Raw genomic sequence first — 26,108 nt, 5'->3', positions numbered from 1 at the left:
ATTAGAGTGTCAGAACGCTAAATTAAAAAAAAAAATTTACATCATAGTTTTATTTGCTCGGGTGACCTGTAACACATCCACAAAATAAACGTATCTCATTCTTCAAAGTGAAATAGGGAAGCTTTTGTGAAGAGAATGGCAAGTCGCTATTAAACCATAAACGTATACATATCAAGGCAATATAATTACTTTTATATATTGGAAACTATTTGACTGGACTCTGCAAAGCAGTACTCTAATTCTGAGCTTGATTTAGCAAGTATACAGCATCTTACTTTTGCTGTTTCTGACATCCCAGGGCACCTAAAACATAAAATATAATTTACAACGGTAGAACACGCCAAAAGTGACCATTACATGCCAGAAGAGAGCCCATAATGGAATTTATATGCAAATTATAGTTTAGTATGTGTAGTAAAATCTCATAAAATTAGAATAACGCTGAAGTATTTATTTCCTGTGGCAACAGAACTCCATCCTAATTCGTAAAATCAATTTCCAAAGTAGGCTGAAAGGTTCGTGGGTAAAGTTGAGGCAATGGAATTCTGGGGCGCCTGGGTGGCTCAGGTCATGATCTCATGGTGTGTGAGTTCAAGTCCTGCGTTGGGCCCTGCACTGACAGCAGGGAGCCTGCTTCGGATCCTCTGCCTCCCTCTCTCTGCCTCTCCCCTGCTCGTGCTCTCGCTCTCTCTCTCAAAGATAAATAAATGTTTAAAAAATGAAAACAGTATTCCAAAGGACAACTGGTTCCTTGAAGTATTTTAGCTGCACAAAGTATCTATTTCACCTAAAAATATTGCACTTTACTGCTCTACCCTCTTTGTCAGCCAAATTAGCCCTTAAAACTTCAGGATCATGCACAATTAGTGTGGCATCAGTGAGGTCCTACAACAGGTATATTGCTAAGACCCCAGGTGAGAAATAAAGTCTTTCAGGAATGATTTATTTTATCGTGTGAACTGATGAGCATCAGGTAATTGCCTTTTAATTGACTGGCTGTCTAAGTAACATGCCTTTGAGGGAAACACTACTTTTGAAATTTCCTTTGGCCAGGAGGGGAAGGAGCAGGCTAAAAGTCTTTGAAGTCTACAGCCATCAGACTAATTATCGGCACCATTCAATGTACATTCATTTAATTACAGTAAATTAAAAAGGATGTGGGGTTTGGGAGGAAAATAAAAGAGTCAATAAATGGCGACAGAAACACCAGACTATGCAAATTATCAGTGCCTTTTCTGGAGACCACTAGCTCTCCCTCCTCTGGACACACGTACAAAACTAATGCGGACAGAGAGAGAGAGTCAAAAGAGGCAGGGGTGGGTAGGAGAGGGGATTCGCTGTGGGCCAAAACGGTGGAGGTAACTTGATGATGCTTATCTAACTCAATCCCCATCACCTCTTAGGAAGGAGACATAATCGTCCACTTTTTACAGATGATAAGAACGCGCGCTTTTGGGCACTCACTCGACGCCAGTGTTCTAGGCACACGATGAGCTCTTTAGATCTGAACTCGTTTAATCCTTACAGCAGCCCTATACGGACTATATGCTATGTGCCATTTTCTCTATTTTACCCCTGTGGAAACTGCAGCACAGGAAGGTCAACTACCTTGTTCAAGGTCACACAGCGCAGAGGTGGTGGGACCCGTGCAAACCCAGGTGATCTGCCCCCTGACGACATGTCCTCAACCATCCCTCAGTGGAGGCCCTCGAGGTCCAGAATGACAATGAGGCGGAAGAGGAGTGCCAGCTCCTCCTGGTCTAACTTCAAAGGTCATGGCTTTCCAAGGGGCATAAGAGACCACGGAGAGAGGGAGATGAACCAAGACGAGGACCTCAGCAGGACAGCACCGCACCTCTGGGACTGCAGTACCCCCGAAGACAAGCAGGCAGAGAGGGGAAAGTTGGGAACTCCAGCTCCAGGTGATTCAGGAGCCAAGAGTCGCAGCTGCTGAAAGAAGAGACTGAAACCTTGACCAGTGTGATTCTAAACCCAGGCACCTTTCATGATGCCGCACCGCCGGACGACAAAGGATGTTCTATGTTTTGGCTTCTTCTGGGAAAAGATGCACAAACAAACATTTTTAAAGCTTAAAGGTTGATGTCTTGGGGGGAAAAAAAAAGTCCTTTGTTCCTGACATTTAAATAGACAGTTGCAACTGAGATCAGATTACCTGCAAAGCTGGAGAGCGGAAATTCAGCCGGGGGTCTTTTAACAATACATCAGAGACAGGAAAGATGCTTAAAACAACCCAGAGCATACTGGTAATTCTACCTTTGATGAGGGCGACTCATCACGTTTATTTTGTCACCTCTCAACAGCTTACCAGAACAGCAGCTTAGTAGGTGACCACAAACCACTGCCCCGCCAGTATCTGGCTGGAGAGTGAGGAGAACGACCACAGCAAGCACTAGGTGTCTAGAACAGTCTTCTCCCATAGCCTTAACTCAGAACAAGATCAACATTTGGAATTGCATACGTAACTCAATATACCGGAAAAAAAAAAAATTCTTTCCCCAAAATGCTTTTTTAACTTCAAATCCCCGTGGTTGGTGAAGAGTTAGTTTTGCAAAAGAATAAATTTTATCACTTGTTTTGAATCTCTGCTAACATGGAGACGTGTGACATGGTCCGAATGTTCCTTTCCTCTTGTGGGATGCTCAGACCATCAAAATTTCATTAGCCTCACAGCCGTTCTAGCGCCTTCTTAACTTGAACTGTTGGCCTCTTTATCAATAAATAAATGAAACCTAATCCCTTTTAGTGACTACACTCTTCTTTGAAGTTTCAACTAGAACATCGGGCACTTGGCTTGCATAATTTTACAAATGTTGAATAACAGTTTTCTGGGGGAAAACAGCCTATTCACAGTTATTTCAAATGATGAAAACAGTCAACGAAAACTCCAGTGCTAAACCGGATGAAAACAAGGCAATGTCTGGTTCCTGAATTCGTTTCATTTTGGTGAGTTATTTCTCACATGTCCCTCTTGTTTCGACCTATAGTGATATAATAGAACTTCCAATGATGCATCTGAAGCTAGTACAGTGAATGATATTAGACACTTAAAATAATGAAAAGCAAAGAAAGATATCACTGGAAAAAATCAATAGCCTCTCAAACTTAGAGCTGTGAAGAATAACCGAGGACAGAATTCAATTATGTTTATTTTATATTAGGAATATTTGACCAGAAATAGTAACAGCAAACTACGTAACAGTTTTGAGGATACGGCTTAGAAGGATGTTAGATGGCCGTGTGTAGGATTAGGGATTCTAGTTTTCCCTATAACTCAGCTTAAGAAAGATATCCATAGTTTTTATATCAGAAAAAAAAAATTCCTCAATACTCGCTTCATTCCACAATTCAAAAGATCTGCTACATATCCCAGAAAAGTATGCTTTCCCACCTCTTAATGCAATTAATTCCTTTTGGTGGAATCTTGCTCCTTCGGACTGATCAGTGACAATTCAGAACAAATAAATTAATCTGAAATGCTCCTATGGCCGTACATATTAAATCTACGCGACAACCAGTGTCCCTTCTGAGGCCATATCTATTTTATTTGCTCTTTTGTTTTCTTCCCTAGGCTGACCTCATTGGGACTTCTTGGACCATCAAAATGTTTTTTGTTGTTGTTGTGTTTCTTTTTTTAAACAACCACAGCCAAACCTTGGGGAACAGAGTAAACACTAGTTTAAGTCATCCCTTGCCCAACTCAACAAACATTGTTTTTGACACTCTATACTCTTAACTTGGCTGACCTGTTTACTCTCAACAAATGCTACCAAATGTTCTGAATTTCAATGCAGGGCCCTTGACACCCTCTTCCTGTCTCTCTTCATTCTGCTTCATAACAAGCACCTGGAGGCAGGAAAGAGCACACCTTCTCTCACCTTGACGTAACTCCATGAACAAGGTCTACCAGGGAGCAGGGGAGGCGAGGACCTCCTCTAGGTAATGACAGTCCATGCAGATGGTGAGTGTCCGTGGTAGGGAGAAACTCAGTCTTCCTTCTCTCCTCCCTGCCATTTGGATATTTCATACTCTTAACTAAAAGCTGAAAATTTGGTAAGTTTTAGATTTTCCAAAAAGAAAAAAAAAACCAAAAAACAAAAAACGGCATGTGTTGGGGCATTCACCGTGAAATCGCTTCAGCAGGTGTAGAATTTTAAAAATCGTACACTTCATTTCTGTTTTACGAATACGGATGCTCTAACAGGATACATTTGTCATTAGAAAGGATAAAGATGCCACAAAGATTGTGGGTGGAAAGAACAACCTGACCCGATACGAGACAATATTTAATGGATACGGGTATGGATATAATGCAGATAATCAGCAACGAATGCATTATCTTGCTGCGTTCTACTCTTTTCTATAACTACCATAAATTTTAATCGTGTAGTTTAGGGAAATCAAATGCCGAGTGCTACGTTGGAATATAACCATCGTACCTGAAGATTCGGATAGACAGGAAACAAAGTTGGTACCAACGCGTACGCATTTAAGGTCAGGAACTTCTGAATCCCCAGTGAAAGCAGATACAAATACAGGTTTTACGGAGGTGAGTGGATTAGCTCAGAGAGACGCTGGTAGCCTGATTCGAAGACTCATTTTGTCAGAAAGAACCGTCCTTGTTTCCTGTTTGGGGCTGGAATAAAGCCAGCCACCATCAAGAACTGACACTTCCAAAACGAATACAGTGAGTGCGAATCATCAATCGGTCTTGACTTTGGTTTGACGCGCTGAAGTGTTCTACATAAGATACTGTGTTAGTCGGTTTAAGTGAGACTTTTTTTTGTGACTCGAAGGGAAGCCGGTAAGAGTGGAAGCATTAGGCACCACTCCGTCCTGTGGCAGCTAAAACGGAAAGCTGAACAGACCTGCTTTCCTATGGCAAAGCGAAGCTGACAAAGTTGGTCAATAAATAATACAAATGAAACGCCGTTGGTGAAACAACCATCTTTCTTTTCAAATGTCATGCAATTCCTCCATTTTAATTTTCTCCTTGCTTCCTGGTGCATCATACACACATAGCGTCAATAACTATATTAAAGTAGCAAGGGCACCGTTAATACTAAATGCCGACAGAGGAATGTCCTTTTGTTGTCTGGGACGTTGGCACTGACGCCCCAATTCTTCTTAAAAGCAATACTGACGAAAAATTAAGTTTCCTTTTAAAGCTATCATTGTATATAAATGAACTGTTAATTATTATCCCGCATTGGCACTAAGAAAAAAATCCCAATAATTTCTAAAGACACCTTTCTTACAGTATGCCACACTGCTATTTGGATATCCTACAATGCAGTTTCTGTGTGTGGACTTAACTGCATAATAATCCAGTCCGCAAAGCACATCAAAAACCACACTCTCCCTCTTTACCAAAATTTCAATGGCTCTCATCAACTAGTAAGTTTAAAGCATGATCAAATTTGTTCTTCAATCACCTGAGCCCTGTTAATAAACTATTCTGTGTGCTCACTCATCCATTCTAAGATTCTGCAACTTTGAGATATCTTCAAGAGGAATCTACAAAGACATCTTTGATTACAAGCTGGCTCTGGGGTAAACTTTATCACCCCTTCTTTGCTACCCCACAGAGAATAACAGGTGATGTGGTCCAAGATAAGTCAAAGCTAATCTTTTTTTTTTTCTGTACATAATTAAAATGTTTTTCAAAACTATAGCTAACACATCATAGACTGCTTGCATAATTTAACCATCTGATGTCGAATATTGATTTTTTTCCCAGGAAAAAAAATGCATTATTCAAGGACACTTCTTGAGTTCTACTGCGTTAGAACCAAAAGAAAGGAAGAAGGAAGAAAGAGAAGGAAGAAATGTGAGGAGAGAAGAAAGGAAGAGAAGCATGCCCCCACATGTGACTACAACAGACAGCAGCTCTGAAGGCCAACATTATAGAGCAAAAAATGGTACTTACCATTCTCACTGTCTGACTTGTTTTCGTGCTCCGTATCTGTCAGGGTGAGGGCTGAGTTGGACCGGCTTGACAGGCAGGAGCTGCGGCCCGATTTGACCCCCCTGCCCCAAAGTCTCATGGCATGCTCTGGGGACATCACTGCTTCATTTTCAGTATCAGCATCTGACCCTGCACTGATAGAGTAACCTCTGTGGGGGAGCCCCATTTCCGCACAAAACACAAGTCCTCTTCGAGTTGCTGGTTCACAAACTCCTAACTGCCTTAGGGTAAAATTCTGTCCTAATTAGGGGGAAAAAAAGATAACAACTAGTGAGTACATGTTTCATTTTCTTCTTCTTCTTCTTTTTTTTTTTAAAGAAATCTCCCTAAAATAAACACTCAAGCATTCAGGTTTTTCAGTTATCAGCACCAGGTGTTTACATTAGTAAAGCATGGCATATGGTCAAGTGGGTGCAATTATGGCGGGCGGGTGGGGTTCCTCCCCTGACTTCCCACACACCCCCACTTAGGGCTCCTTTGTCAACCACTTAAGCCCGTAAGCACCTCCAGAGGCGGGGGGGGGGGGCGGTAAGCCAAGGAGAACACGCCATGCCAACTCAGCCCAGAGAAAGGACTGGTTATCAGTGATCGAAGTTTGTTTCGCAACTTGGGAAGCAAGAGAAACTGTCAGAGTTATCTCTGGTGTCTTGGCTCTAGTCGTAAATAATGGGATTTTTCCCACCCAGATGTCACTCCTTTGCAAGAGAAAAGAGACTAAGTTACTTGTTAAGTAGAAATAGGAGCTTGGTCAATCTTTATTACATATTCCCACCTTAAGTTAGCAACCGATGTAAACACAAATCGTGTGTGTGTGTGTGTGTGTGTGTGTGTGTGTGTGTGTATACATATACTACATTTTGGAGTGTCATGCCTTGAAAATTTGCAGACATATGACTTTCTAGACATTGTGCTTTAGTAATCACCTGGAAACATCGGTATTGATCAGAGTAAACCAATTTTTGCAAATAAAGTGCACTCTAAAAATAAAGTGGGAGAAAAATGTATTTAAAAATTAATGATAAAATCAAGTTCCCTGAAAAATAAACGGCTGTGAACCCTGCGGGCCTTTACTAATAAATTGAGCATAATAAAACCCACGACACGGCAATAACTTAAAGTAAAAGTGTTTAAATTAGGTGACACTTTAAAATGACTACTCTTATTAATGACTTTGCCAATCGTGTATGTATTCTTGAACTTTCACGTATGTTTTATGGGCCTCTGGATGAGTAGAGGGAGAAATATGTTTGCTTGCAGGATGCAGGTATATGACTCTTCCATTTCTTGTCTTGTGCTGGTGTGATGGAGTCTGAGATTTAGATTTAGGTACCGACCAGAATCAAAATCCATGTAAAGAATAACAGCACACAACGACTGATTTAAATGCCACTACATAAAACCAACCTTTCAAGAATGTGAAGCATTTAGATCACTCATACTTTTCATTTTCCTACTTCTATCTCTTCAATCTCCGAACATCTTAAAGTTAATTGGCTGGTGTGAGAGCTAACACAACATTGTAGGTTTTAAAAGCGGATGTCATAGGTGATTTGTGATAAAATAACAACATGTTGAATCTTCTAGGAAGTGAGTCAAACATAATGCACAATATAGTACATATTTGGTTATAAAGGTATCAGTAGCCTCCAGGCCTCAGCACATTTTAACTAGTGTGGTTAATTGCTTTATTGCTGTGGTCATATCAGAAGTCGGAATCAGCTTTATCTTGGTCAGACTTCGAAATGGGTTCTGACAATGACACTCATAAATAATGAAAATCTGTTGCTACAATTAGCTGCAAATCAAACTGCTTATCAGAGAGATTTGAATAAGTACCTGAACCAAAAAATATGTCGGAAAATAAAAAAGAGAAGAAGAAAAGGGAAAAAGAGTCCATTGGACGGTGGAAAAAGTGGGCAAGCCTGACGAATTAAGGCACAGTATTCTCAGAATCTTTTCTTAAAGAATTAGTGTAGCTTGTATTATGAAAGTAAATCCAAAAAAGGTCAATGTCATGGACAGTTAATGGAATAGTGCTGGGAGAATTTCCCCACTGTTATTTATACATCACATTTTAAATGGGAAGAGGGAAGAAAGGGGTCAAAAACAGTTAAATATTACCATTATACATGTTGATTGTTCAAAAGAAGAATACATAATAATTTTTAAAGGGCAAAAATAAATGATAAAATCCTCTGCATCTTTCCTCTATTTGGGGAGGTGCCCATATTGGAAAATAAAAATAAGAGAGGTTAAAAGCAGTAAAACTTCTTTCTAATCTTTGAAACGCAACTTAAAACATTTTCCACGTTACTGACTTTTTACAATGGTAACGTCTTGATGCAAAAATCTATGAGGTGAAGGAAAACAGAAAACTGTCTTCAATTATTTGTTGCTCAGGTATGTGAACACAGTTCCCTTTTCAAATAAATACCCAAAGCACCATCCCTATGAGCCAATACGTAGAGTCCAAACTCCTTCAACATCTGACCCTCAGAAATCAACGTCTCACGATAACTCAAAACTCTTACGGGCTCTTTCTGAAATGCAAGCTGGAAAGCCAGCACACGCGGAGGAAACCCTGTTAGGTTGGCTTCCTCAGTTAAAAAGTCTGCTGTCGTTTCCTCTAGAAGAGAACACTAAACCCGACCTCCAGCAGATCTAAGTTAAAGCCACTCACTAGCTCTGTTCAAATCCCTTTACTCCTCTATTTTTTCATCTTTCAGGGTTCTCACGACTTGGTTTAAGAGATACTTTATGTCAATTGTGACTAGTATGAAGAAAGGCTAAAGGAGAATGGCTTTAAAAATAAACCCCTGGACAAATGTAATTGACGAGCATAAAGAAATGTAGCATTTGATGGTGAGGAGAGGATCATTTCCAAATAATTTTAGAACAGCCAGTTGACTTTCACTTTTCCTTCATTCAAAAGTATCTCTAGCCCAGATCTGCTTAGGTGCTTCGGACCCTATTCATGTCAATTCCCCTCTTTGGTTAAGGATTCTTGTTTGTGGGATCCCCCGTTTTAATGCAAACGCCACCGGGGAGACCCAGGGATCAAACCAGAATAAATTAGTTCTAGCAGGTTATTTTCCACAATCTAGCAGCAGTGTTAGCAAGATGGGCTATACTTATCAAAAACAGATGATGGAAAGAAGAAAGCTTTCTGACTCGGGGAAGAGAGACAGCTGGCAGAAGGTTATCACAGAGGTGGGAGGGTTGGGCTGAGTGAGGTTGGTAGGGAAGGCTTTAGGGCCATGTACAAAAGTGGAAAGACAAAGGTAGAAAAAATGCTTCTGGAACCAGCTAAAAACTTGGCCATCTTGCTTTGGCTTCAAGAAACATGAAAGAGATAAGGACACATTTATTCCTATTTTCCATGTTTTCTTCAGATTGTATTCTTTGCGATGGTTCTAACAACATGACCCTAATTTCCTTCTTTGTCTTTTAGAGTCTTTGCACGAATTCCGTTTGGCTAGAACTGGTGAAATAAGTATTTATCTCCTGCACATTGCATTTTGGTCACCTTGATTAGCGGGGCCAACACAGAATTTCCTACCATAATTCGAAACAGTACCAAAACCATACATTACAGTGAGAATAAAGTATACCTGAGGGTGAAATTCACTGTGATTAAAAGGCAACGATAGCTCGGATCAGATTAGGCGTTTTTGTTTTACTATGCTTATAAATTTGAAAATCTGTTTTTTAAAAACTGAAAAAACAACAACGTGGGCAGGCTGGATCGTTAAAAAAAAAAAGTTCCCATTTTGAAAGAAATGAGTAAAGGTCTGTGACAAAGTGGACAGGACCAGCTAAGAACAAATGCTTCAAGTGAGGTCGGCACGTAGCAAAGCTACTCCTCCCATAAAGGAAGGGGCTTGGGAAATGGCTTAGCTTCTTGGACTTTTTCTCACAAAGCATCTATAACCTTGTCAGAGCAGGGAGGGATTTTTCAAAGCTGCAATGCCAAGTACGTTCACCAGTAAGCAAGACATCTACTATCTCTGGGTGCGTTGAGAAGAAACAGACTGTACTACTGGGTGGTCCAGGTCCCAACCCACGGTTATTTTCTTCCCTGGAGTCTAGATCGCTCTACGGTCTAGATTTTGCTTTCTCTCTCTTCTCTCTCCCTTGTTTTTTCTTTTTTCTGTTTTCGGTACATGCCTTGTGGTGTGCAACTATCACCACAATCAACTTCAGAACATTTTTATCACCTCCCCCAAGAAACTCTGTACCAATGATCAGTCACCTCCTCTTGCCACCACCCCCCTCCCCCAACCCCTCCTCTCCTCACCTTAGCTCTAGGCAAACGCCAATTCATTCTCTGTCACTACAGATTTGCCTATTCAGGGCATTTCAAATAAAACAGACCCTACAGACCTTACGGTATGTGGACTTTTGCGACTGGCTTCTTTCCCTCAGCATAACGTTTTGAAGGTTCATCCACATTGTAGTATATATCCATACGTCAGTTTTAGGGTCAAATAGTGTTCAGTTGTATGGGATATCTGTAACAGGGAAAAACTTGGCATGTCTGACTCCATGTGGTTTCGACTTCCCTCGCTGCTGTGACCTATGGGTTAAACACTTCCGGTAGCCCCTCACATAGGCATGCTACAGACAAGATCTGCAAAAACTGCTCTTTACCCCAAACCAACCTCAAATGAGGAGATAAAGAAGTGGCTGCAGTGGTCATTGTCCCAAGTCATCAAGATTGAGAAATGATCGTAACTCGGGGGGAAGGGGGGGCGGGAACTGAATCCGTGCCCCATACGGTGAATGAGGTTAAATTAGCAGAGAGTTTAAAACTTGTTTTTCAGAGAACCGCTTCCCCTAATCTGTTTTTGTGTCTTTCAGACCCCACTAACAAACTCACCAGCTGTCTCTGCAGAAGCCTGGACTCAAAGTCAAGGGATACGGCCCCAGCCTAGGAACAAGCAAGGCCCTACTTTCCTTATCCAGGGATAACTCTATGCCGGCTCTCAGAGCATGCCCACAACCCCTCCTCCTTGCCCCAAGGTAACTTCCCAACATGTCAAGGGCTGAGTTCTGCCTCACTCTGATGTGAAGTCTCCATTCCAAAATAAACTTGGGATGTGTGTTACAGATAGGTTCGCTCAATGCACGTTCTCCATCTTTCTTTATGGATTCCCTCTGCCCCTTTTCATCAGTATAAATGTAGTCTCATCCCTATGATTATAAAAAGCTTGTTCTGTTCCCCTTTGGGGAAGTGGATTTGGCCTTGCCCCCCCATTTCCTTCTCTGGCTGCCTCTTGAATAGATTGTTCCCTTACTGCATACCTGATGTCTCAGCGATTGGCTTTGCTGTGCTTTGGGCCGATGCACTGGGGTTCAGTTACATAATCCATTCACCAGTTAATGGACATTGGAGTTGTTTCCACTTTTTGGTTATTATGAAATGCTGCCATGAACATTCATGTACAAGTTTTTGTCAATGTATATCTTCATTTCTCTTGGGTATATACCACACTTGTTATCATGTGTAGATTCTCTCTTATACCACATCGTGAGAGAGTATATCGTACCGCAAGTGTGCAATGGGGAATTGGAATGGAGGTCAGCGGTATTGAAATTTGGGGTACAAACCAAGAATTGCTGTGATTTTCAAAAACAGTTGATTCTGTGGGCCCGCTAGGTGAATTCATTATAATTTCATCCTATTATTTTTTCTTTGCTTTCTATCATGCTGGTTTATTCTTTGAAAATGTTTTTCCATTAAAATTAAAAATACTCAGCACAGAAAGTCTACTTCCGAGGCTAAAATCACCTGATCTTAAATGTGCATGTACAAATAATGATTACTATGTCATGGCTGCAAAAGTTAAGATAACCGGAATGCTTACCAGAAAGCGAATGGCTGAATACTTTATGTATCCTGTTCAATGGAACACTATGTGGCTAGCATAAACAGTGAGTTTGGACCTGTATCTTTGAATCTGGAGGGAAGCCCATGGTATATATTTTAAGTAAAAAAAAAAAAAAATACAAGTTGCAGAATGGTGTGTATAGTCTGGTCCCATTTTGGGAAACTAAGAAAGAGAACCAACAGATTATGTGAGTGCTTATGGTTTTGAGCATGAATAAAGGTGAGGAAGGCTAGAAAACTCTTGTGATGATCATTCAGAGGGGACTGTGAGTGAAGGAAATTAGTGATGCTCTATTTTATAGTTGTGAAGTTTTACTTTGCATGTTACTTCCCTTAATCTAAAAAAACACACTATGGGGTGCCTGGGTGGCTTGGTGGGTTAAGCGTCCGACTTCAGCTCAGGTCATGATCTCACGGTCTGTGAGTTCGAGCCCCGCGTCGGGCTCTGGGCTGACAGCTCAGAGCCTGGAGCCTGCTTCGGATCCTGTGTCTCCCTCTCTCTCTGCCCCTCCCCTGCTCATGCTCGGTCTCTCTCTGTCTCAAAAATAAATAAGCGTAAGGGGCGCCTGGGTGGCGCAGTCGGTTAAGCGTCCGACTTCAGCCAGGTCACGATCTCGCGGTCCGTGGGTTCGAGCCCCGCGTCAGGCTCTGGGCTGATGGCTCAGAGCCTGGAGCCTGTTTCCGATTCTGTGTCTCCCTCTCTCTCTGCCCCTCCCCCGTTCATGCTCTGTCTCTCTCTGTCCCAAAAATAAAAATAAAAATGTTGAAAAAAAAAATAAAAAAATAAATAAGCGTTAAAAAAAAATTAAAAAAAAAACATACTAAAGAAAAAAATTGAAGTCTATATCCTTAAAAAAACCCCAATATATATATATTTTTTGATTTGCTAATTTTTAGCTCCTCTTCCATAATTAGAATTTTAATTTATTACCTTCTCCTGGAGAAGCTGGATTTTAAAAATCCTTCCTTATTGGTTGTGAAGAAGTTAAGTTATGTAAGAAATGTTGGAACAGCAATATTTGTCTCTCATTTCATTTCTGCCCTTCCGTTCATCACACATGGCTTTGGAAAATGGTGGCTATTCATTCATTTCTTCTATAGTCACAACCCTCCAAATGGAGTTTGGGAAACGGAGAGAAGATTCCATATACACTTAACACGTGGAAATAAAATAATCTATAATTATCTTTGAATATTTTCCTTGGTTGCTGTGAGTTTGGATGGAGTCTCTCTCCTCAGGCACTGACATGCCCCCAACAGTGGAGGATAACACAAAACTACAAATTGGGCAAATATTTCTTATTTGATGCTTGTGGAATTAATGTCACCACCATCTTATCTAGAGTTCCCTGTTTTTGCTGCGCTTGCAAAATGATAAGAAGATCACACAATCTAGAAATGTATGTAACTTTTTCCCCTTTGAGACCTAATGCATATTTTATGGGACGATCCAAATGCTTTAACCTTCTTAAGCTATATTTGTCACTGTTTGAACAGAATACCCACCCTTGAACATGCAACAGAAATTGCAATGATGGTATAAATCGTTACTTGTAAGGCCCTACGCAAAACAACATTTCAAAATTCAACTTTAAATCCCGTTAAATACCTTAACTGCCCCACCCCATTTTACAATGTATGTAAAATGCAAGCATCTTCAGCGGCTTGCTCAATTTACCTGGTCATGTGATAGTAACACCCATAACCACATACTGATCATCTCAAGTTCTTAGAAGACGGAGAACATGATCTGTATGTCAAAATTAGAATCCGAGGGGCACCTGGGTGGCGCAGTCGGTTAAGCGTCCGACTTCAGCCAGGTCACGATCTCGCGGTCTGTGAGTTCGAGCCCCGCGTCTGGCTCTGGGCTGATGGCTCGGAGCCTGGAGCCTGTTTCCGATTCTGTGTCTCCCTCTCTCTCTGCCCCTCCCCCGTTCATGCTCTGTCTCTCTCTGTCCCAAAAATAAATAAATACGTTGAAAAAAAAAATTTAAAAAAAATTAGAATCCGGTTTGTTATTCAAAACACGAGTCTAATGGAAGCCACTGCAGGTTGGCCAGGGCATTCATCCTGACCTCAGCTGTGCAGGGCACCTCGGCCAATGAGGACAGGAGACAGAGGCGCCATGGCGAACTTGGTGAGGAGGGTGAGAAGGGGAAACCCCAAGTATGTTTGCGAGGAAAGAAAGCAGAGTTAAAATGAATGACCCAGGGCGCCTGGGTGGCTCAGTCAGTTACGCATCTGACCCTTGGTTTTGGCTCAGATCATGATCTCACAGAGTTTTGGGCCTGGCTTCTGGCTCTGTGCTGAGCAGGGCCTGCTTGGGATTCTCTCTCTCTCTTCCTCGCTCTCTGCCCCTCCCCCGCTCATACGCTGTCTCTCTCTCTCTCAAAAATAAATAAATAGATAAATAAATAAATAAATACATAAACAAACATTTAAAAATGAATGGCCCGGAGAACGTACATTTTCTTCAGGAGAAGATTTGTGGAGTTCCGGGGGGGAGGGAGGGGGGTGTGGGGGGGGCAGCAAACCCAGATAATGGGTTTGAGTCTGGTGACTCAAATCACAAACATTCGGTTGTGAGTCTGCTGACTTCTAAGGAAAGAGCATCTCTGTAAGCATGAATCACCAAGGATTTATACACCCAACCCCCAAAACGGTGTCACCTTGATATTGGCAACTCTTTGTACCTAGAGAAATAACTTCGCGCTTGGGTTTTATCAAAAAGCATTCCGAAATGAACTTGCTTCTTATTGTCACTTAGTAATTTTTTTTTTTTTTTCAGAACAATCTAAGACCCGAGTGATCATAACGTGCCTACACCCTGTCTGGCGATATCTGAGTCAAGCTGCAGTAGGTATTGGTGTAAATATGCATATGGTTGGGCATGAAGCAGCAGGTGTCTAATAATTGCGACTGAAGCGGCACCACAGTGATTCACGATGTGGATCCGAAACTGGCAACGTGGGGAGGACCGGATACAAAATGTCGCAGGAAGCTGGGGGCTCAAGACATCAGACCAATAAAGGCCGAAGCAGGGGGAAAGGATTACCCCCACTGCGTCCGGAGGAGGGCTATAAGCTACATCTATCTACTCACACCTTCTGGTAGGTAATCTACAAAGCAGGTTGGCCACCAAGCCCGAGAGAAACACTTGCCTCTTTAACAGCCGAAATTAGTTAACAATCAGTTAGGCAGGGGAGCTAAAAGAGGCATCTGAGAGGAAAACATTAACGGGCAACAATGATAAACTGGAACTCTTTAACTTGTGTCTTTAAGCACAGAAACGTAAGGTTGAGTAAACATGACCATCTAAATCCTTTAATCCCGCCGCTGACATTTATAGTGACTGAGACGGATTAATCATTTTGATCTCTAAATGAATCATTTTAAGTAGTTAATATTTAAAAGTAATAAACTTTGGAGTTGCGGTAATTAGCCTGGTGTATCTGATTAATGTTTCAGGTTTTTGTCTTTCTTTAGAAAACCCTAGGCTCACAAAGAAAAAGCTTTCTCTGCATCAGTTAGTATTTCAGAAAAAAAAAAAAAGGGTTTCAGATTCCTTTCATTTTTGTATGATGACAGAGGTGAGGGGGAACACTGGGGAAATGAAAAGTTTGGGGTATAACTGGAAATTCATAGCAGCATTAAGTGCTGAATGGTAAGACCATATGGTCATATTTCTTTTGAAGTCTAGGATCCGTTCCCATTATTCACTCTAATGGCATCCAAGACTAAACTAAATCTCAGTCTTTAAAATTAAAAGCATTTTGCTCTTGGCTCCCAAATCTTCCTCTTTCACAATTTTCAGCATGCTGGAATGTTTAATATATTTTCATAATGCAAAAAAACACAAATAAATAAAATAAAAATAAGGGGAGTGAGGAAAAAAAACGAATGCGTCCCATTTCGCTTCCGAAGCAGGATAAAATGGTACAGACAGACACATAATTGTTATCTTAAAGGCGGTGTTAATACTATTTTTACATCAGCCCAGTGCTGTTAGTGACATTCTAAAATGATATGTATAACCTTCATGTTCTACATCTAAGAAATATGAATCTAATTCTTTGGACCTCTCTGGAACATACAGCATAGAGAAAGATTTTTAAATTATTCATCATTTTAGTAATATTCTAGCAATAAAACTTCCCACCCCACCCCACCCCCCACCCCCCCGCCCAAGTAATCTATATCTAAAAGCTAAAAATGGGCCTTTTTCTATTTGGAAATTGATGAAAATACTTGAAAGGCACGGTCCCACCTATATGTCACTAACTCTCTTCATTCTCTCCCTCGGCACAATCCTGATATGTCACGGATGCTATCATTCTAACAGGCAAAAGGTCTTTATCCAGCAAAACATTATAGCGCAATGCCAGCGGAAGTTGTTTCTAAGAGGATCGTGGTTATGGTTCAGTAGAGACAATGTGCCTCTGCCCAGCACCAAATGAAATCTCACCCTGGCTGAAAATGGATGAAAGGAAGAAGGTAAACCCAAAATTTTCCATATTCAGCTACACGTGCAGCCTGCTCTTTCTTTTGTTTTCTTTTTTTTCTTTTCTTTCCTTTTTTCCTTTCTTTCTCTCTCTCCCCCACTCTCTCTAGTATTACAAATGGATTTTTGTTCTGTTGTCTTCATATTCTTATATAAAAGTTTTTGAATAAAGCGATTCATACACAGCTTTTTTTTTTTTTTTTTTTTTTTTTGGTTTCTTACTAAGCCAAAACTTCACAATTGTATAGAAAGTCCTCACTTCAGGAGTATCTTGTGTTGAGAAGTCGACAGGGTGACCCTTGAACAGCATGGGTTTGACTTGCGTGGGCCCACTTACATGTGGGTATTTTTTGATATAGTACAGTGCTATAAATGTATTTTCTCTTCTTTATGATTTCCTTAATAACATTTTCTTTTCTCTAGCTTACTTTATTGTCAGAATCCAGAATATAACACATACAGCATACAGAGCGTATGAGAAGTGACTGCTTATGTTATTGGTAAGGCTTCCAGTAACAGTGGGCTATTAGTAGTTAAGTTTGGGGGATGTCAAAAGTTATACGTGGATTCTTGACTGTGTGGGGTGTCAGGGCCCCAACCCCCAAGCTGTTCAAGGGTCAACTGGATATATTTTCCTATGAAAACAACATGTAGGGGGCCATGATGGAACATGTAAGTAATGAAGTTCTCTGTGTCTGAGGAACTGGATGAAAAGCACAGTAAAGCATGACATCCAGGTACGGAGGCTGTCTCCCTGAAAAAATGTGTTCAGAATTCCAACCGGGAAAACCTCTCACCACCATAGCCTCTTCCATTAATTTTCTGCTTTCCAAGGTGGGAGGAATATTCCCCAAGCAGAGCACCGGTAGTCACACGGTACACAAATGCTCAGTGAGGGAAGCCAGGTTGGGAGCTTTGCAGTGGGGGGATAGGAGCTGGGGTTAGCTACTGCCTTTCTCAGACTAACAGGAAAACCGATCACCTTTCCACATGTTTACCGACTACTTAAATTTGCTCTTTTATGAATGGTTTATCCCTGACGTTTCTCCCATCGGACTGTTTGTCTTTCTGTTTCCAATTTGTGAAAGTTACCTCTTCATATATTAAAGCTTAGACCTTATATCTGTCACGTGGGTCGTAAACATAATTCCCAAAGTAATAATTTTGTTTATGGTATTTTAATCTACATACCTAAGGTTTTAAATACAAAATTAATCATTTAAGCTTTTTCTTCTGACTTTTCTGTTTCTATGAGAAGGGTCTCCCCTACTCTCGAGGTGTACGGGTAGTCTCCCGGTCAGGCTGTGTGGATTCACAGCCACTTTTTCCTTGCCTTCCTCTGTTATAAAAGCTGGAAAGCAAAAATAGTAAATGTTCCCTCTTCTCATGAAGCTAAGCGTAGCCAAGTATAACAGTTACTGAAAAAAGAGACGTAGAAAGACATCTCCGGGGAGTAAAAAGAAACAGTCCAAAGGGGAGAAGGACTTCTCACCTTTGCTTTTATTCCGTTTCAGCCAGGAATATGAAAATGCAGCGAACATCTGGGGATCCACAGGACAAAGGCCACATGCTAAGGATTGCAGAGCAAACAAAGACGGAAGGAACCTGGGTCCTTGATGGCATCTTTGAACCCTGCACAGTCCACCTCTAGACTTCTTGTTTTCTGGTTTATAACTGTTAGATGTTGAAGTCGTCGTTTGGGGAGCTTGCTGCTATTTGTGGATCAAGTCGATCCTACTTTATCCAGTCTTTTAAATTAACTGCTAGAATTCTTCCTGCTTTATTTTTTACATTTGTCTTTAATCCATCTTAACTTATTTTTGAATATGCTGAGAGATATGGGTCCAATTTTATATTCTTCCAGATGGATAACCAGTTGTGCCAGCACCATTTATCAAATCCCACTGAATAGAAAAACCATTTTCTGTTTCATGCTGAATTCCCCTATATACTAGGATCTATTTCTGAAATTTTAGTCTATTCCACTGATTGACTTATCCTTATTTATGCCAATATCATATAGATGTGATTGCAGTGGCTTCATAGGACTTAATATATATATTATATACATAATATATTAATATATATAATACATATTTATATATATAATATATTAATATATATAATACATATTTATATATATAATATATTAATATATATAATACATATTTATATATTATATAATATATTAATATATAATACATATTTATATATTATATATTAATATATAATACATATTTATATATTATATAATATATTAATATAATACATATATATTATATAATATATTAATATATAATACATATTTATATATATTATATAATATAAAATATTATATATATTATATATATATTATCTAATTGCCATTTTATCATCACTATTAGCTTTTTAAATATGTTTTTGACTATTTTCAGATTTATTCCCCCATGTGAACTTTAAGACCCCTTTCTCTAATTTAAAATAAACCTTGACTTCCACACATTCTGGGGAGAATTGGTATTCTTAGGGTATCAGTCTTCCCATGTAAAAACATTGACTGTCTTCCTATCTACGCAGATCTTGTTTTATGTTTTCCGATAACATTTTAGAGATCTCTTCATAAAAGGTCTCATACCACTTTTAGAAAATGTATTTCAAAGAATTTTATAGTGTTTGTTGCTGTTTGGATAGGATGTTTTATTCTGACTTCCAAAGCTAGCCAATTATTGTTTAATAATTACTCAAAAATAGTATTTAACGTGTATCAGGCCGTATTCCAACTCATTTCATTCTCGACAACTATAGATTGAAAACTAAGGTGCAATCTACATGGAAGAAAACTGAAGCAGAGAGAAACTAAGTAATGTGTCCAAGCAAGTTACTTGGCCAAGGTTACGTCACTCGCCAGTCAGCTAATGAATGGCAGACCTAGGACTCAAACACAGATCACCTGGATCCAGAATCTATGCTCTTAACCACTATGCTCCATGACCTGTGATGTCTGTATATTTATCTTGTATTCATCCAAGCACCGATTTGCTTCCAACTATTTCGTTTAACTTCTAGAGACATGTGGTTTTTGTATGCATACAACTGACATACGGTTCACAAAAGTGCCAACTTTAACGTTTTGCAAAATATGAATCAATGATTCAATTTTCTTCTCTTAGTTCAGTCGCTAAAATATCAAAAACAATTCTGAATAGGAATTGTGAGAGAGGAGGTGAGCCTCTCTCATGTTCCTCATTTTAACTGAAATGGTCCTAGGATCTCCTCAATTAGAATACTGTTCTAATTTTTTCAGCGGTCATCTTATATATGACTCAGATGCTTGTGTTTTTTATTCTTGTTTTACTTAGTGAGTTTTACTTTAATAAGGAATGGTTTCTAAATTTTATCCCAAACCTTTTCATCATTTATTGATAAGATCATGTTTTTCTACTTTGATTTATTAATCTAATTATGTTAATAGACTTCCTAACATTGAAAAATCCTCACATTATACCAAGGATTAGTAACTTCTTGGTTATTAATTTGGCCTAGACTATCATCCGTTTTATACATTGCTAGATTCTTCCATGCAAACAGTTATTTAGACTACTTTTCACACATATATCAAGAAGTAATTTTGGTCTAGATAGCCCCTTTTATGTTCTACTTTAACCAAGATTTTTGGTTACTATTAAGGTTATGCCAGCTTTGTAATATGAATTTTAGTACTTTCCATCGTGTGTGTGTGTGTGTGTGTGTGTGTGTGTGTGTGGTGTTAAATGGCTTTTTGAACCTTGGATTGAGCTCCACTTTAAAGGTTATGTACAATTCACCTCGGATCCTAAAATTCACCAAAAGGAACTATTTCCTTTATAATGGTAACCTTTTAGCCACTTCCCTACTCTCTTCTGAGATAATTGGTTTTGGAAAGTTTTCTTCACGTTGTGACATAATTCGGGGTCAATCATATTTTGCTAAGAAAAAATAAATCCCCCTAGATTTGAATTGCGTGGAGCAGTGCCTTTTAGTTGTTACACGGTGTTCAGTATCTCTCCTTTTGTTCTCATTATTTTTTAATTGGGATCATCAGGGGCTTTCTATTTCCTTGGCCATTTTAAAGAATCAGCTTTTTTGTTTGTTTTTAATTTCAGGTTTATCTTGATTATCTCTCCCTTCCATTTCCTTTGCTTTATTTTCCTTCTGTTTATTTTTTTACTCATCTCTTAGGATCTATAGCAAATTCCTCTTTGTTGGTCTTTATTCTTTAAATCTCCTCACAATATATTTTTCCTAGGACTATGGCTTTCTCTGTCTCCCACACATTTTTAAAGCAGAACTTTCTTTTCATTGCTTTCTGTTGCTTCCTATCATAATCTAGGGTTATCATGATCCATGAGAGACAAAAGCTTTCGTTTGTTTATCTTTTTGTTATTTATCTCAAATTTTACTGAGTCGTATGGTCAAATGTTTTGATCTCTAAAGTCTCTACTTTTCTTATTTTTGTGGCTAAATGCACAATTGGTTTCTGTAACTATTATGTAGAATTATGAAAAATTGTATCCTTTCTATCTGATGGTTATAAATGTCTGTATATATACATGTTTAACTGAAAATTTATATTAATATTATATAATTGCTTCCTTATTTTTGTCTTCTAGATCTGATTCCAAAGGAGGTAAACCAAAATTATCCCCAAATAAATGTATTTTAACAACCACTTTTTTCCTATTAGCTACTGTATTGTTTAATGTATGCAATTCATCCTTCTGTCTTTTATCATTTACTCTGTGGTCCTCTTTATCTTGTTTAGTGTTTTTAATAGCAAATTTTGCTGCGCCTCCTATTAATACTGCCATTCCTTCTTTCTTTTTGTTTTGGTGGGTATTTACCTGATACTTCTTTATCGATCTCTTTATTCTCAACCATCCTTTTGCCATTTTAAGTCCGTGTATTATAAATACCCATAATTTTTAGAAACCGATGGGATAGTTCTGTTTATGTCAAACTCAGCGCATTTACATTTCATGTAATATGTAGTATAGTAGATTTGCCTTCTTTCATCTTGTTTTATGGTTATTCATGATTTTACTTGTTTCCCCTTTTTCCTTGGAGCAGTTTCTGCTACATTGATCAGACTGCTATTCATTCCCTTTCCCTCCTGCTAATTAGGTAGGTCTACTGTGTTTTTCCCTTCCTCTAATGATTACCTCCCTTTCCTGACATTCATAGTCAAATACATGTTTTTCATTATTATTTGAATGCAAAGTAGCAATGATTTCTCTCTACTAAAACTCCTATCCCCTGTTTCGCCCTCTCCCTTTTCGACTGAGATTCCAGAACTCTTACTTTCCTTACCACTTTCCTCCAACTCCTGGGTATGGCTGAGACAAGTGATCGCTTTTTAGTCTAGCCTTTTTTCAAGGTCTCCCACGTAGCGTTCCTAGACATTTCCAGTTGTTCTGTTATCGTCATTTGGGAATTGTCCACATACGTACTGCCGAGTTGAATTCATCGGTATTGTTTTTTGAACGCTTTCTTAGACGACACGCGTACAATCTTTCCATGTCCCCAACTATCTTGAATTTACTCTGAGAGACGAAGGATGTCTTCCTTGCACAGAGGATCCCCGGGCTATAGTTCTTCTCTCCCAGTAGATGGTATTGTACTGTCTTCTCCTTTCATTGTCGCAGGTGAGACATTCATTTTGCTTCTTTTGTAAGGAAGAAGAAAAGTAACTTGTTGTTTTTTTTTTTCTCTGTAGAAGCTTATAAAATATCTTCTTTCTCTAAGGTGAAAAAAATTCTCTAGGATGAGCTTAGGGGTGTGTGTTGGGGTGAGTGTATGTGTGTGGGGGGGGTGCATATACACATGTGTTTTCTTTTTAATTTTACCTGGAACTTGGTTTCTTGTTTTGAGTTGTTTCTTCTCCTTGGTCTTCAAAACTATGAATCCGGATTTGATCAGTGAACACCCTCTTTTCTTCAACTAATCTATTATATTTTTTCGTATGCAAATGGCAGCCTTCCCAGCCTAGCATTTGCTGGTTACTGTCGGTTTTCTTGTTGCTGCCTTTTTTGGTACTTGGATTTCTATAAGCACTCATACGCTTTTTAATTTAGGTTCAAGTTTTCCTCCTCTATCTTCATTGCTCATGTTCGTCAGCAGCTTCCTGACTGGTTTGTCTTGCAGCCTATCCACTTCCTGCAATTTGGGTGCCGCTAAGCACGTTGTGGCTTTCGGGGGTGCTTTAGTGGTAAGTCCTGCTAGACTCTAGAGACAAATCTCTCCCCTCCCTTTTCCTTGGCTGGCACTCCCGCAATATCAGAGCAGAGAAAACGCATCTGGTTGGTTCCCTCAGCTCCTGAGGGGCCAAGGAAACCAGCTGCTCTTGCAAGGCAACTTTCAGTCCCAGAAGGACCATGGAGAGGCAGGTCAGTCTCTGTCTGCCACAAAGTCACAGCCTTCTTCCTGATCTTCACCCCAGGGCTGCACCCCATTCTGAGCGCTCATCTGACCGAAAGGGAAAAACTACCTGCATCAGCTTTGTCCTTCGGGGACTCTGTAGAATCTTAGATCTCCTTTGCACCCTGGATCACCGTCCAGCTCAGAGCAAGTAAGGAGTTGTCTGGGGGACGGGTGGATGAGGCTTCATTCAAGCCACCGTAATGCTGGAATCCTGGACACGTGGTCACAGGAAAACCTGGACTGCTCCTCTAATGTTCTTTTGTTTCACAAAACAGAGTTATCCTTGGTAAGGGAGAGGCCGAGCATCTGGAATATTTGTACAGAAGATAAACTCAGGATGCAGCCCACTAAGGAGGTGCAGCCGTCAAAAATCAGGGCCTGTGGGGTCTGCTACCCTTGAACTAGTCTTAGATGAGCAATGTCATGAGGGGAGAAGCAGAAGCCATATTTGGGGGAACTGGGGACGGCTGGGCACTGCTGACAGCGATAAGCAGGAAGAGAAGGCAAACCCCGGAGCAGCGGTAATGAAAGAGGAGAGTTTTGGGGACCAGAAGCAAGCTGTTCAATGAGCGCCTGTCTTTGTCAACCTGCCTTCCTCCTTCCCTTTCCTACTTTACAGATGTATGTTCCATTTTGATTTCAGGAACGTCTAAACACAGACATAATGCTCTCTGTTGTTCAAATTTAAAAACAGATAACCCCCCTCCCCACCGCCATTCTATGAATGAGGAGTGAATGGTGATCTTTTCATTTTAAAATTCTGCAATTCACCACCCAACACCAATAACTGACTGACTGGTAAACATTTTTGGGTTAAGACTGTCTCAGAGGTGCTTTGCAGACATATGGTTCTGCGGAACAAAAGCGTTCCTATTTCCAGACGTCGCCTTGTTTCAAAATTCACCCTCATGGCCAACATTTCTTGTTGGAGTTGATAAATATTTTCGTTCGGTCGAGGACGCTACAAGGAATGCACATAGTGCAGAGGGAAAAAAAAAAAGATCTCTTACTTTATCACTTCTCTAAAACTGTGGGATGATCTTATCCAGCTGTTTCATGAGAAATGTGTCTCAGACCTGACCTGACAGGATAAATTCTCTTCAAAGCTGAATCAAAGAAAATGGTATCCAAGAATGCAAAACAGGTCATTGTCACCCTAACCCCATCACACCTACGGAGGGTTCCACAGCTGCTGAAACAACTACTATTCCCATCACCTAATAAACCATAGGAAGAGATTTGAAAAGAGACAGAGAAAGAGATCTATATGGGATCTGGTCACATGACACATTATTGTGAAAACACAACCATCCCCGGCTTTGCAGTCTCTAAACAGAATACATAATTAATGAAAGTCACTTGGCAGTCACTAGAGCCACAAAAATCAAGTTGGACAGTAGGCCACCAAATCGGTCAAGAGACATAAAAGCATCATATTTCTACGTTTGAATGCGCCACGTAATTGCATTCACAGGGGTCTCTACGTATCCCATCCTTGGGCTGAAGGGGCCCTTGCCTGTGTCATTCAAAGTAGAATGAGGATTGACAAGTTGTTTTAGGACCCCACAGACACGCTACATTAGCATGATTCTTTGGAATCGGTTCAAAGATCTTTGGCTACTAGTAACGTTTTTTCATCTTTCATTTTTATTATGTGCATGATGTCAGGAGTTGTGGCAGGAAGCACATTTTGTCAATTAAATAATTAATCCCACAGCATAATAGTCAGGGAGGAAAAATTGACATTTGTCAGGTTCGAAGGAAAGGAAAGTCTAGGAGGATTTTTCATTAGGCTTGCTTGAGCAACACAGAATCCGACAGCAAACTTTCCTTCATCACTTCTCTCCTACATTTACTGCTCCGGCTACACATTCCCTGTATCCAACCACAGGAGAGAGAAAGTATTTGCAATGGCTCCCTCTCCCTCAAGCTCATCCCACCTGGTCCCAAGTAATCATATCGCTGGATCTCCTAAAGATGTCTCCAGTCTCCTCCTTGCCCACTAGCCACACCATCAAAAGGGGCCACAACTGGCACCAATAAAGCAAAGGGGCATTCTGACCCGGAACTGCCTGTTCTCCGGCTCTGGCCACGGCACAGAGGTTGGAAGCCAAGCGCTAGGGGCAGACCGGCCCCGGGTTCAAGCCCCCAGCTCGGCTGTCGCTAGCCCTGGGGTGTCAGGCCTCTCCACTTGGCAAAGGAGGGCACTACTGGGACCCATCTCACCCAAGGACTGGGAGGGTGCACGTAAAACCTGGCTAGTGCCGTGACTGGAGCATACCAAGGGATCAGCGCACATGAGCAATACGTAGCAGTATATTCCATTCGTGTTTCCAATATGGCCTGACTGACGAACACGTCAGGTGGAAAGCGGGCCCGAGCACACACCGCACTCCTGCTTGTCCTTTCTCTCTGGCCCTTAAACCTCTGCTCCCCGCTTCATTCCGCTGCTCCCGACAAGCCGCCTCCACGTGCTGCCTCGCTCACTCTCTCTTCCCTCTGCCCCTCTTCTTCTCCCCACCACCCCCCGCCTGGCTGGCGACAAGCTGAGTAATAGTACTGTTGGGTCCCCTAAGAACTGTGGTTCCAGGGTTTCCGCAGATGGTATGGCCATGTCATCAACAGTCTGCATTGGATTAGCGCTGCCTAGGAGGTGAAAATTTCAGCTCGCTATTTTTAACCCGTTTGAGCATCCTTCGTGCTGCCTAAACGAAATGCTTGCTTGGGGTGGAGATGAGCCTCCCCCACGCATCACGCCACATGTGCTGAGGTTTTTTTTTTTCTTTTAATGGTATTCCACAATGTTTTGTTTTGTGGTTTTTTTTTTTTTTTTCCCGATAGGGCACTAAACTAGTTGTTTTTGTTACAAAAGGCAAGGCTTCACACCGGGTTCAGACTGCATGCATTTCCTAGTACCTACTATTTTTTAAATTGGTGGAACCTGTACCCTGATAATCTATGTCAGCTGTGTAGACAATACGAAAGAAAAAAAAAACCACTTGGGTTTGGAATTATAAGACATCGTGCAATGGACTTAGAAGTCCCTTGGCTTACCGAGGGTATGTATCTCAAATATTATGTCTTATATCTTCCCTTAAAAACTGGCTCAGTCGGTTAAGTGTCTGACTTCGGCTCAGGTCACAGTCATCTCACAGTTGTGAGTTCGAGCCCTGCATCAGGCTCTCCGCTGACAGTGCAAAGCCTGCTTTGGAGTCTCTGTCTCCCTCTCTCTCTCTCTGCCCCTCTCCTGCTCACACTCTCTCTCTCAAAAATAAATAAATAAACATTAAAAAAAA

The 26,108-nt window shown here is 40.5% G+C and overlaps 1 protein-coding gene across 11 annotated transcripts in view; it reads right to left on the bottom strand.

Moving 5' to 3' along the window:
* Positions 1 to 26,108, bottom strand: part of TENM3 (teneurin transmembrane protein 3) — a 1,304,603-nt gene that overhangs the window by 428,063 nt on the left and 850,432 nt on the right. For 10 of the 11 annotated variants that reach the window (XM_045056763.1, XM_045056767.1, XM_023252313.2 and 7 more), the window contains one exon: positions 5,948 to 6,226. The exons of the other annotated variant lie outside the window; for it this stretch is intronic. In XM_045056763.1, the coding sequence (XP_044912698.1) occupies positions 5,948 to 6,226 (279 nt within the window). The remainder of the gene's footprint in view (positions 1 to 5,947; positions 6,227 to 26,108) is intronic. 11 annotated transcript variants of the gene reach the window in all.

The sequence above is a fragment of the Felis catus genome, chromosome B1, assembly GCF_018350175.1.
Source record: "Felis catus isolate Fca126 chromosome B1, F.catus_Fca126_mat1.0, whole genome shotgun sequence".
NCBI classification, from domain to species: Eukaryota; Metazoa; Chordata; class Mammalia; order Carnivora; family Felidae; genus Felis; species Felis catus.
This window is presented reverse-complemented; position numbering and strand designations above follow the sequence as displayed.